The sequence below is a fragment of the Typopeltis vanoorti genome, chromosome 7 (genome assembly GCF_054136105.1).
Source record: "Typopeltis vanoorti isolate ZY-2024b chromosome 7, IOZ_Tvanoo_1.0, whole genome shotgun sequence".
Lineage (NCBI taxonomy): Eukaryota > Metazoa > Arthropoda > Arachnida > Uropygi > Thelyphonidae > Typopeltis > Typopeltis vanoorti.
The window spans coordinates 63,291,902-63,305,727 of NC_143555.1; the positions used below are offsets into that span (position 1 = coordinate 63,291,902).

The following is a 13,826-nucleotide window of genomic DNA, read 5'->3' on the forward strand; positions in this document are numbered from 1 at the left end:
AGGGAAACGGGGAGGCTCAGGGTGGACAGGGATACACAGCGTGAGAAAGGTGGATGCTCCAAGAGGAGGTGAGAGAATGTGTAGGCAGGAAAGTAATGGGATGATCAGGGATCAAAAGGAAACAGATGGAATTGCAAAGGGTTCTAAAATGAAGAAGCAGAAAGGGAAATGGCCCCAGTCCAGCATGGAGAGATCACATCGAGTGAGTGGTATCAGTGGAACTAGCTGTAGATCCAGAAATGAGTTGTTGTGTTTGTATACCAATGCTAGAAGTATAAGAAACAAGGCGGATGAAATGGTTGCACTAATTGCGTCTGTGCACCCAGAGATTGTCGGAATAAGTGAGACATGGTTAGATGAGGATGACATCCTGACAGGAATAGAGATGGAAAGGTATGATGTGTTTCGTGAGGATAGAAGGGGTAAAAAGGGAGGGGGAGTGCTATTGATGATAGAGAAAGAGTTATGTCCATACAAGGTAGAGATGCAAGGGGGAAATGGGGCCAGTGGTTTTGAGGCAGTATGGTGTGAGATAGAGGTGAATAGAATCAAATACTTGGTGGGATGTTGTTATAGACCTGGTAATGTGGATGGTGGTGATAGTGAAATGTATAGTCAAATAAGCCAAGCAAATAAGAAAAGGGTGATCATTATGGGTGATTTTAATTATGGCAATATAGACTGGAATGAAGAGATAGCAACTGGAAGTAAAGAAAATGAGTTTCTTGAGTTTTTGAGGGATAACTACCTCAGACAGTATGTAACAGAGGGCACAAGAGGATTAAGGGTCTTGGATTTGGTCATCTCATCGGAGGATGTAATTATCAATGAGGTATCAAATCATCCACCAATTGGTGAAAGTGACCATGAGGTGATTACTTGGGTGGTTGCCAGCAGTGCAAGGACCCCTGTGAAAAAAGGGTATATGTGGAACTACAAGGGGGGTGATTATGAAGAGCTCAGGAGACAGCTTGCAGGTGTAGCATGGAATGAGGAGTTAGCTGGAAAAGAGATCAATGCAGCTTGGGGGATTTTCAAAAAATATTTAGTGGATGCAATGTCTAAATGTATACCACGGGTGAGAAGGTTAAATAAGTTAGGTGTGAGATGGATGAATAAAGAGATTAAGCATGCAATACAGAGAAAAAGGGCATTGTGGAGGCAGCATAAGAGAAGTGGAAGTAACCAATTTCATGAGTTCTACAAAGACCAGGCAAGGAGAGTGACTTGGTTGGTGAGAGTAGCTAAAGAGAGGTATGAACAGCAGTTAGCTAATGAAGCTAAAAAGAATCCTAGGGAGTTCTTTCGATATGTAGCCAGCAAAAGAAAGAATGATTATGGAAGGATGACATTGATTGGAGGAAATGGTATAAAGACAGCTGTTGCAGAATGTGTGGTGGAGATACTTAATGAGCAGCTCATAAAGATCTTTCAATCTTGTGAATGTGACTTCATGGAGAGATTAAGAGCAGTTGATGATGGGGAGGAGAGACTGACTGTAAGTGAGCAAGAGGTGTTTGGGGAGTTGAGTAAACTAGATGTAAATAAGGCTGTGGGACTTGATAATATATCACCGCGTATTCTGAAGGAATGTGCCAGAGAGTTGACACCTGCCTTGACATATTTTTTTAATACGAGTCTTGCACTTGGTCAAGTCCCTAAAGAGTGGAAGGAGGGCAAGATTGTGCCACTTCATAAAGGAGGTGATCGAACTCAAGCATCAAACTATAGGCCTATCTGTGTGTCGGGTGTTGTGGTTAAGTTGTTGGAGAAGCTTGTGAGAGCTAGAATCCAGAGTTGGGTTGACAACAATGGTATAATCTTTGATGGACAGCATGGATTTGCTAAAGGGAGGTCGTGTTTTAGTAATCTACTTACTTATTACAATAAAGTGACTGCTTCCTTGGACAGAGGAGAAGGATACACAGTAATATACTTGGATTTCGCAAAAGCTTTTGATAGAGTGCCTCATGATAAGTTGACAGTCAAACTAGAGCAGATGGGGTTGGATATTAGATTAGTGCATTGGATTGGAGACTGGCTATCTGATAGGTATCAACAAGTTGTGTATGGGGGTGCAATATCCAGGAAAAGGAAAGTCACTAGTGGAGTGCCTCAGGGATCTGTTTTAGGGCCATTACTATTTAACTTGTATATTAATGATATTGGCGAAGATTTGGATGGAGATATTCAGTTGTTTGCAGATGATGCAAAGTTGGGAAGAACCATAAAGAGTAGTGAAGATGTTGTGGCCTTGCAAGAAGACTTGAATAAATTGAGTGATTGGGCAAGCAAATGGGGATGTGAGTTCAATGTTGCAAAATGTAAGGTTTTAAAATTTGGAAAACAAAGATGGGATGCAGAATTTATGCTTGGTAAGAATATATTGTTGGAAGTAGAGGAAATAAGAGATCTGGGAGTGATAGTGGATAAGGATCTAAAATTTAGGGGTCACATCGCCAAAATTGTGAAGACAACACAAAGACTTCTGGGAATGATGAGGAGGACACTGACGTGTAGAAGTAGGGAGATTCTTGTTCCATTGTATAAGGCTTTGATTAGGCCACACATGGACTATTGTGCCCAGATTTGGTCACCTGGTTTTCAGAAGGATGAGGAGATGTTGGAAAGGGTCCAAAGGCGACTGACTAAGGTAGTTTCTGACCTCTGGAATGTCGAGTATGAGGAAAGATTGAAAAGATGTAATTTGCAGAGACTAGTGGAGAGAAGGAAGAGGGGAGATATGATAGAGACCTACAAGTTGGTAAAGGGTTGCTATACGATCAATGGTGGAGAAGTTCTACAGCGAATAGTGGGAGATCAGGGGAGAACCAGAGGTCATCCCTGGAAACTGTATAAAGAGGGTGTGAGTAGGGGAGTGAGAGGCAGGTTTTTTTCGTGCAGAGTTGTGAATGATTGGAATGCCTTGCCTGAGAGTGTGGTGTCTGCAAGGAGTTTGAATGTGTTTAAGACCCGGTATGATGAGATGTGTGTGAGATAAAAGGACCTCCTAGATGAGTCTTTGACTCCATGAGGTCTTGTTTAATAATAATAATAATAATAATAATATTTAAGAATATTGTACAGAAACTTGAAAGTCATTTAAGTTGCAATGGCTTAAGTATGCAACATCAAGATAGAGACAAAAGGTCTGATACCTGCTGCCCAAGAACAAGCACTACAAATTAATACAATCAAGGTGAAGATTGAAAAGATCTTCAATCTTTTCAATCAATCAAATGCAACATTTGGCATTTTCTAATGATAGAAAATGCCAAATGTGCAAAGATAAAGAAGAGAAAAGTGGACCATCTAATTAGTTCTTGCAGAAAAATTGCAAATATAGAATATAAACACAGGTATGATCGGGATGCTGTACACTGGAGCCTATGTAGAAAATATTATAAATAGTTTCCCAACTTTCAAAACTCCTTGTGGATAGACAACTGAAAAAGTGATTGAAAATGAAAGATATGAGAATAAAATTCAGACAGACATCTGGAATATAATATACCAGACATCACTGTAGTGAAACAAAATATGCAGTGCTGATGTGGTAATATCAGGAGGATAGTAGAGTAGAAGGAAAAGTAGACTAAAAACAGACCAAGTACAGTAAAACCCTTTTTTTACACTTTTCAGGGGACTGATGGAAAAAAGTGTAAATAGCAGGAAATGTAAAAAAACATTTAAAAAAAGGCTAAAAGATGACTTACTGCTAGTATCTGAGTCTACCTACTCAATTACCAAATTTAATAACTGAAAATAAATGAATTTACAATTACTTACATTTATCTATTTTAAAAAATCTTTAATTGTTGATTGTTTTTGATTTTCGTTTTTTTTTTTTTTTTTTGACATAACACTAGATTGCTTTGCATTGAGTGAGTTCAATGCTTGACCTGTTATTTACTATCATGTTCAAAATGGACACGGAGATTCCAAGATCTTTTGCTAAATGCACACGTGTTCCAGCATGCCAATCTACACGTCACAGAATTGTCATCTTTTCTTCTACCGAAATACATTTTCTGTCTTTTTTCTCCATATTACTAACATGGATAATCCACCACCACAACTTGAAAGCAACTTTCACATGCTAAATTACGTAGCAGAAATTCTGCAATATCAATTCGTACTGTGATTGAAAAATCATGGTATCGCTCATCACTACATTACTGCTGCAAGCGTGCAAGTAACCATGTTGGCAGAAACGAAACTACAGCCGAAAGCAACGCTATTTGGGAACAGAAATACACATATTTCCACAGAAATCGATTTGAAAATCAGTATTGCCACCCAAGAAAAAACGCAAATCACGGGAAATAACGTCCACATCAAGTTGTTAATGGCAGGAAAACAATATATCGTAAGAATAGGCCTCAAGGCGGGACCAATGGAAAATGACATAAATGGCAGGAAAACATAAATTGCGGGAACGTAAAAATGGGGTTTTACTGTATATAGATCCAGAGACTGGAATTCAAAAACTTGGGAATGATAAAGCAACAACAGTTCCAATTGTTATATGAGCACTAGGATCAATTATGAAACATTTGAAAAAGCTGAGCCTCCCACTTAAGAATATCTCATATTTTATGATAATACCTAGTCAATGCCTTGGCCTTTGGATAAGGCATGAATTAAACTCAATTGCCAGTCAAATATTTTATCATGCTGTTTCGTGCTTCTTGTTACTCTTTGACTGTGGACTCTGTTAATTGAATGTAGAAATAATAATACTGAATTTGAAAGAAAAATAATATTATTTCAGAAGAACAGGAATAGTACCATTACTGAGACATAATTGGCATTACTGAGACAAAGAAGACAAAAACGTTTAGTACGAGGTGAGATCCAACTAAATAATAAGTTATGGATGTTATATTCAAGCAATAATATTCAAAGAAAGGAAGGGGTAACAGTAGCATTCAACACCAAATATGAAGACAAACTTTTAAATTAGAAGGCAATTTCAAGTAGAGTTCAGTTATGAGGGACAACTTCAAAATGGGTTATAATAAATTTAGTTTAATCCTTTATCCAAGTGTGAGCAAACAAAGTTTGCGCCTGAAAGTATCTTCAGGACTGGGGTAAGGTGGTACACCAGGGCACTCCTTGCAAAGGTGGAGCAAGACACCAACACTCCTATCTCAGTATCTCCCATAATGCAAAACACATCTCCTTGCGGATATGTCTAATGTTAATGCATTAAGGGAAGGGCCACAACCCAGACTAGTTTCACCCTTTATTGAGGTCTCTTCAGTGGGAGCCAGGCCCACTGAAGAGACCTGAAGACCCCACTGAAGCCAAGCCTGGTTCCCACTGAAGAGACCTCAATAAAGGTCGAAACTAGTCTGGGTTGTGGCCCTTCCCTTAATGCATTAATATTAGACATATCCGACTGGTATCTCCACTTGGGCCTGGCTCCCACTGAAGAGACCTCAATAAAGGTCGAAACTAGTCTGGGTTGTGGCCCTTCCTTTAATGCATTAACATTAGACATATCCGCAAGGAGATGTGTTTTGCATTATGGGAGATACTGAGATAGGAGTGTTGGTGTCTTGCTCCACCTTTGCAAGGAGTGCCCTGGTGTTGTACCACCTTACCCCAGTCCTGAAGATACTCTCAGGCATAAACTTTGTTTGCTCACACTTTAATAAAGAATTAAACTAAATTTATTATACTCTAACCAAGTGAAAAATAAACTTTCAAAATGGGGTAATCGACAATGAAACTTATTTGTGCCTATGGTCCCACAGAAAATTCTTTTAAAGAAGTGAAGGAATTTTTTGAGTCAATAGAGTAGGCAGCTAACATAAAGAGAATGGAAAAAGTGGTCCTTGTTGGAGATCTAAACAGCAAAGTAGGAAATCAAGCCCACCAGCCACACAGAAAAGTTTTGGGAAAATGTGGAGAAAGGACAAGGCTGATAATACTCAAATATTCAAATAATAGTAAATACCTGCTCAATTTAGGCTCATGATTGAATGAGGATGGCATCCTGACAGGAAGAGAGGTGGAAGGATATGATGTTTTTCGTGAAGATAGAAAGGATAAAAAGAGAGGTGGAATGCGATTGATGATAGAAAAAAGAGTTATATTAGAGGACCTCCCATGATGAGTCTTTTGACTCCATGGAGGCCTGAATAATAATAATAATAATAATATCCATGCAAAAGGGAAATAGTGCAGTGATTTTGAGGCAGTATAGTGTGAAATAGAGGTGAATAGAATGAAATTGTAAGATATTGATATAGACCTGGTAATATGGAGAGTAGTGAACATGAAATGTATAAGCAGATCAGCCAGGCAAACAGAAAAAGGGTGATCAATATGGGCGATTTTTATTATGAAATATAAATTGAGGTAATGAAATAGCAACCAGAAGTAAAGAAAAAGAATTTATCAAGTTTTTGAGGGAGAATAGGTCTTCCTGCAATTTGGGAGTCTTGGGTAATAATAATAATAATAATAATAATAAAATCATTTTGCATTTAGCAAAACTGAACTGACATCTTCCATTCCATCTGTCCACAGTGCTAGTCTATTCAAATCTTCTTAAGAGTACCACAATGGATGAACGTTTAGGCATGCACCTTTCGATGATGAGTTTTCATTCAATGGGAATACAGTTGTAATAATAATAAATAAAAAACATATCAAGTGTTGGAGAGGTTAATGAGAACCAGGATCCAAAATTAAGTTCACAACAGTGGTATTGTCTTTGATGGATAGCATGGATTTGCTAACAAGAGGTTAGGTTTTAGTTATTTACTTACTTATTACAATTACAGTAATAAGATAGTAGACAAGTGCATTGCATTGGCGCACCCAGGGAGGGGAATACCCTCTGACTCTCGGTAATCACGGTCTTCGTTCACCTTGCGTTCACAACGAATGCAAGGTGAACGAAGTAATGCTTGGCCGATACTTTGTTTGCCCGAGCCGGGCCAGAGATCATGGGTATAATGTATTGGCGATCACTGCAGATGCTCAGTCATAGGTCGTATGTAATGCGTAGTGTGCATATTCTCAAATCATCTACTTAACTCATCCCCCCCCAAGATTAAATCATGAGTGCTCGGCCTCCTCCAAGATTAAATCCTGCTGGGTGCACCGCTGGTGCATTGGATTGGATGTCTAATAGGTATTAACAATTTTGTATAGGGAAGCAATATTCCAGAAAAGGAAAGTCACTAGTGGTGCTTAGGGGTCTGTTTTAGGTCACTGCTGTTTAACCAGTATATTAAATGATATTGGGGAAGATTTGAATGGGGATGTACAGCTGTTTGTAGATGATGAAAAGTTGGGATGAACTATGAGGAGTACAGCAGATGCTGTGGTGCCTTGCAAGAAAACTTGAATAGACTGAGTGAATGGGCATGGGAGTCGGGATCTCAGTTCAATGTGGCAAAACATAAGGTTTTAAAATTTGGAAAACAAAAATAGAGTATAGAATTTATTCTTGGTGTGGATATATTGTTGGAGGTGGGGGAAATAAAAGATCTTGTGGTAATGATGGATAAGGATCTAAAATTTAGAGACCACATTACCAAAATTGTGAGGACAACTCAACGAATTCTGGCAATGATGTGGAGGACACTGAATTGTAAAAGTAAAGAAATTCTGGTTCCATTGTATAAGGCTCTGATTAGGTCACATATGGACGATTGTGCACAGATTTGGTCACCTGATTTTCAAAAGGATGAGTTGTTGGAAACAGTGGCATAGCTGTGGGACAGGGGGGGGCGGTGGTCTGCCCCGGGCGGCACTTTTCATGTGAGACACAATTTAATTTTTCTATGATTCTTTTATTTATGTTAACTTAGTAATATTTATTACTTAATTAATAATTAGCTTTTAACAACTATACTTACAACTAAAATAAACATAAACATAGTGTTTTAATTTATTTCCCTATACGTCATTTTGACTTTTTGTAGTATTTTTGGTGTGTACTGAGAGGGGCGGCAAAAGCTCTAGCTACACCACTGTTTGGAGAGAGTCCAGAGGAGGTTGACCAAAATAGTTTCTGATCTCTGGATTATTGAATATGTAGAAAGGTTGAGACAAAAAAAGACTGCAAATTTGCAAATGCAATTTGCAGAGTCTAGTGGATAGGAGGAAGGATGGGGAGGTGATATGATAGAGATGTACAAGTTAGTAAGGGGTTGTTATAGGCTCAACAGTGAAAAGGTTTCTCATAAAATGGTGGGAGATCGGGAGAGAACAAGAGGTCATCCCTGGAAGCTGTATAAGGAGAGTGTGAGCAAGGAGTGAGAGAAAGAGAGAGAGAAGCAGGTTTTTTTGCATGGAGATTTGTGAATGATTGGAATGCATTGTCTAAGAGTGTGATGTCTGCAGAGAATTTGAATATTTAAGGCACAGTATGAGAAGGTGTATGTGTGTGTGTATGACAACAGGTTTTTCTGCAATGCGTCTTGGACTATGGAGATCTTGCAATAATAATAATAATAATAATAATAATAATAATAATAATAATAATAATAATTACTTTGAATTTAGCAACACTGAACTAACATTTTCCATTGCATCTGTCCATAGTGCTAATCTACTGAAATCTTAAGAGGTATACCACAATGTATGAACAGTTAGGCTTGCGCCCTTCAATGATGAGTTTTCCTTTAATGATGACCCAGTTGTGATAATAATAAATAAAAAATACATCAATAAACAAAAGCAACAAAATAACTTACCTGTTCCATTGATCATATTACAATATTTATCATTCCACCACTGCAGAGAGCTAGAGTGAGCAATAAAAATAACAGAATATTAAAGTTAAAAATAATATAATGAATTTTGATATTTCTTTAGAAAAGATTACAAAATATTTAAATTTATCTACTCTTTCCACACTGACCATGCTCTTAAACAATGTATTCAATGCATCCACCATTAATCTGGCAACAATCCCATTCAACCTTATATTGCAATCACATCCCTCCCTCATCCTCCTATCCATGAAGTTTTGTATATTGCCTTGTGTGCTTTTCTTACTTCCATACCTTATTCAATTAAAGATAATTATTTATTAGAAAATTAATGAAGAAAGAGGAGATAATGATGTTTGATTAACTTTCATTAACATTGATTTATATCACCAATCTAAAACTTATATTTAATAACCAATGAAGATTATTAAGGGGTTGTTATCAAAAGTGGGTCATTTTAGATCATTCCTACTGAAACATCTATAATATCTCTACATGAGCATGTTAATCAAAAATGCACTCGCACTCATCAAATGGCAGCCCATTCCACATACTCAACATAATATTTGGACTGAAAAGAATCTGGATGATACATGTTTCCAAATCACACCCATAGTTGCTTTCAAGGGATGACACTGATATTTCAGAAATGACAGGGAGAATAAAATGGGGAGAGGAGTATTGTTGATGATAGCTGATGAGCTGCAGCCAAGGAGAATAGAAGTTGAATTGCAAGATAGAGAAAAGAGTACATCTGAGGCCATTTGGAGTGAGATTGAGGCTAGCAGAACAAAATATACAATTGGGTGCTGCAATAGACCAGGTGATGGAAAAGATGATGGAGTAGTATGCACAAGCAAACAGAAGAAATGAGTGGAAGGAGGGTAATTATTATGGGAGATTTCAACTATGGTAGCAATGATTGGAGGAAGAAGAGGACACACGGGAGGAAGGAATTGGGTTTTATGCGGTTATTAAGGGATAACTATCTGCGACAACATGTAATGGAAAATACTAGGGGGCAGAGAGTGCTTGACCTAGTAATTGAATCTGAGGATTTGGCAATGTAGTCATATTCGTTACAGATTGAATCTGTAACGAATATGACTACATTGCCACCAATTGGTGAGAGTGATCATAGGGTCTTGACTTGGGAGGTGGCTAAAGGTGTGGAATTTACAATTAAGAAAGGGTACATGTGGAATTATAAGGCTGGTAAGTATGACAAGCTTAGGAGTTTGATTGGTTCAGTGCCATGGCATGTAAAACTGCAAGGGCTGGATGTTGATAGTGCATGGGAGACGGTTAAGAAGTTTTTGCAAGAGGCAATGGCTGACTGTATACCTAGAGTCTGAATAATAAATCAAGTAGGGATTAAATGGATGAATAACACCATTAAGCTTGTGCTGAAAAAAAAGAAACAACTGTGGAGAGATATAATAAATTTAGTTTAATCCTTTATCCAAGTGTGAGCAAACAAAGTTTGCATCTGAAAGTATCTTCAGGACTGGGGTAAGGTAGTGCAACACCAGGCCGACTCCTTGCAAAGGTGGAGGAAGCTACTAACACTCCTATCTCAGTATCTCCCATAATGCAAAACACATCTCCTTGTGGATGTTAGTAGCTTGATCCACCTTTGCAAGGAGTCGTCCTGGTGTTGCACTACCTTACCCCAGTCCTGAAGATACTTTCAGGCGCAAACTTTGTTTGCTCACACTTGGATAAAGGATTAAACTAAATTTATTATATTCTAACCAAGTGAAAAATAAACTTTCAACTGTGAAGAGAATTTAAGGAGAAAGGTGACCTACAGGCACATGAACGGTATATTCTAACCAAGTGAAAAATAAACTTTCAACTGTGGAGAGAATTTAAGGAGAAAGGTTACCTACAGGCACATGAATGGTATAAAGCTCAGGCCAGAAGTGGATTATGAAAAAGCATTAGCCATGCATATTAAAGAGAATCCCAAACAGTTTTTTCGATATGTTGCAAGTAAAAGAAAAAATGTATACTGCAGATTGATTTTAAAGAACGCCGATGGTGGGGAGGTAACCGAATCAGTTGATATAGTAGAATTACTGAGTGAGTACTTTGCAAGAGTATATCATCCATGTGGTGACATTGCAGAAATGGAAGAACAAACAGCTTATTCAGGAATTGTGGTGAATGAAGTGGAGGTGAATAGTATTACAAAACCTCAATGTCAATTCATCTGCGGGATTGGATGGTATACCAGCTCATGTCGTACGAGAAGCGGCTAAAGAATTGTCAGTGCCTTTGACCATTTTGTTTAATTTGAGTCTCGGGTCTGGGTTAGTGTCAAGGGGGTGGAAAGAGGGGAAAATAGTTCCACTGCATAAAGGAGGTTCCAAGACTGCTGTTGAAAATTACCGGCCAATCAGCATATCAGGAATTGTTGTCAAGGTCTTGGAGAAAATAGTCAAAAGGAAAATACAAGATTGGATAGATGAAAACGGGATACTCTATGGGGACAGCATGGTTTTGTGAAGGGTAGATGATGCATCAGAAACTTGCTCACATTCTATAACACAGTGACGGCTGAACTGGATAAGGGTAACGGGTTTACAGTGATTCTACTGGACCTTGCTAAAGCCTTTGATAGGATACCAAATGGAATTCTAATAAGTAAACTGCAGCATATGAGAATAAATATAGGATTGGTGAGATGGATAGGAGAGTGGTTGATGGAGAGATATCAGAGAGTGGTTTATTCAGGAGTAGAGTCCAAAAGAGGGCCTGTAACTAGCAGTGTGTCGCAGGGTTCTGTTGTTGGACCACTACTGTTTAATTTGTTCATTAATGATATAGGAAAGGATCTGAGAGGAACTGTGTATCTCTTTGCGGATGATGCAAAGTTAGGTAGAGCAATAGTGAATGCTCATGATGTCAAAATTTTGCAGGATGATTTGGATAGTTTGGAGGACTGGGCTAAGGAGAATAGATGTAAATTTAATGTGGAAAAATGTAAGGTTTTGCATTTTGGGGTGAAAAGATTAGCAGCAGTATATCACATTGGTGGAACTGTATACTCTAGGAGATTGATGAGGCCAGAGATTTGGGAGTGTTGGTGGATAGGGGGTTGAAGTTTAGGGGACACATAGCAAAAGTGGCAAAATCAGCTCATCAAATCAATTGGTTGCTGAAAAACACTTTAACGAGCAGAGACAAACAGGTTATTGTTCCTCTGTATCGAGCCTCGATAAGACCTCATCTAGACTACTGTGCCCAGATATGGGCGGCAGGGTTTCTTCTCGATGGGGAGGAGGTGGAGAGGATCCAGAGACGAGTGATGAAGATAACAGCAGGACTATGGAATGAACCTTATGAGAACAGGTTGAAGATTTGTGGGCTGCAGAAATTGGTTGATAAACGGAAAGGATATGATTGAGACATTCAAATTACTGAAGGGTTTCTATAAGATTAATTCAGAAGATATTTTTGAGAATAGGACTGGTGGTGGGAGGACTAGGGGCCATCCATGGAAGCTTGGTAACAGTGTGGTTAGCAAGGGTGTTAGAGCTAGGTTTTTTACTTGGAGAGTGGTAAATGATTGGAATAAGCTGCCAGAGCCTGTTGTGGGTGCCATGACTGTAAATGAATTCAAGAGGAGTATGATAGATACTGTGTGAATGTTGAATAGTTGTTCTTGACATGATGTTGCCCCCCCCCCCCTCAATGAGTCTAAGGACTCCTTGGAGCTGCCCGTAATAATAATAATAAGAAGAATTTCTATGATATCACCTCCACTTACAAGGTATGATTTTAGCAAGTTGGGATGAACTTACAAAAATATCCCAATGACCAGTTTTCTAGCTAGAAAACTGGTCATAGTATGAGAGAATTTAATCATAACCAATGTAGCAACACTGTCATTGACTTGGGAAAGCAATCATGGTCTTGACCAGTGAGAGTGCTGGACATAAAGAACTTTCTCTTAAAAAGAGGTATATATGGAAATCAAAACAGATGATTATGACAAACTGAGGAGTCAGTTTAGAGCAGTGCCATAGCATAATAATTTATAAGGAAAGATGTTAATAATGATTGGGATATGATCAATGGGTGTTTGAAGAAAACAGTATCACACTGTATACCCAGAGTCAGGTGGATAAATCAGGTAGAAGTTAGATCTGCAGATCTAACTTCTACCTGATCTACTTCTACCTGAAAGAGAAAATTGTGAAGGGAATATAAAGAAAACGGTTATCAGTATGCACATGAGCAGTACAAGACATGGAGTGATCTGTATGATAAGAAAGGACCAAGCTAATTATGAGAGGAAGCTAGCTGACGAGACCAAACAGTTATTTCACATTTTAGCAGGTAAACATAGCAAGTAAAAGGAAGAAAGACTATAGAAGTATGACTTTAATGCGTGCTAGTGGCAAGGAAGAGAAAGAAGCAAATGAAACACTCGAGTTTCTGAGTGATCATTTTACAAGGGTGTACCATTTGTGTGGAGATACTGCAGTGCCAGATTTAACACTGATATAAGAACATAGGTTGATGAATAACAGAAGCATGATATTGTAAAACTTTAATGCAAATGACACAGGATTAGATGGCATATAGGTAAGTACATTAAGAGAATGTGCAAGGAAACTGGCTCTTTTTGACCAAACTCCTTAATTTAAGCCTCTGTTCTGGAAGGTGCTTGGGAGAGGAAAGGATAATAATTCCACTCCAAGATGGAAAGTAGCAAATTATTAAAAAATAAATGCCTACTCAGTGACAATGCTGAACTTTGCAAAGGTGGACTTTGACCAGTTGCATAAACTGGAACAAATGAGGATGAATATGGTTGGCGATATCCCGAATATTCTTTCGTTATGTGGCAAGTAAGAGGAAGAATGACTATGGAAGATTAACATTAATGAGTGATGATGGTCACGAGCAGACAGAAGCAAATAAAATAGTTGGGTTAAGGAGTGACCACTTTGCAAGGGTATATTATCTTAGTGAAGTTACTGCTTTCACCAGTCTGTTGGCAGTATGGGCAAAGGATAACAGCTGCACATTTACTGTGGCCAAGTGTAAGGTCCTATACTTTGGGATAAAGAGAGA

At 38.4% G+C, this 13,826-nt stretch overlaps 1 protein-coding gene across 1 annotated transcript in view; it reads right to left on the minus strand.

Annotated features, from left to right (window-relative positions):
- LOC150104729 (lysosome membrane protein 2-like) overlaps positions 1-13,826 on the minus strand; it is a 431,261-nt gene that overhangs the window by 173,895 nt on the left and 243,540 nt on the right. The window contains exon 6 of the mRNA XM_090395911.1: positions 8,721-8,770. Coding sequence (XP_090252037.1) covers positions 8,721-8,770 — 50 coding nt within the window. The remainder of the gene's footprint in view (positions 1-8,720; positions 8,771-13,826) is intronic.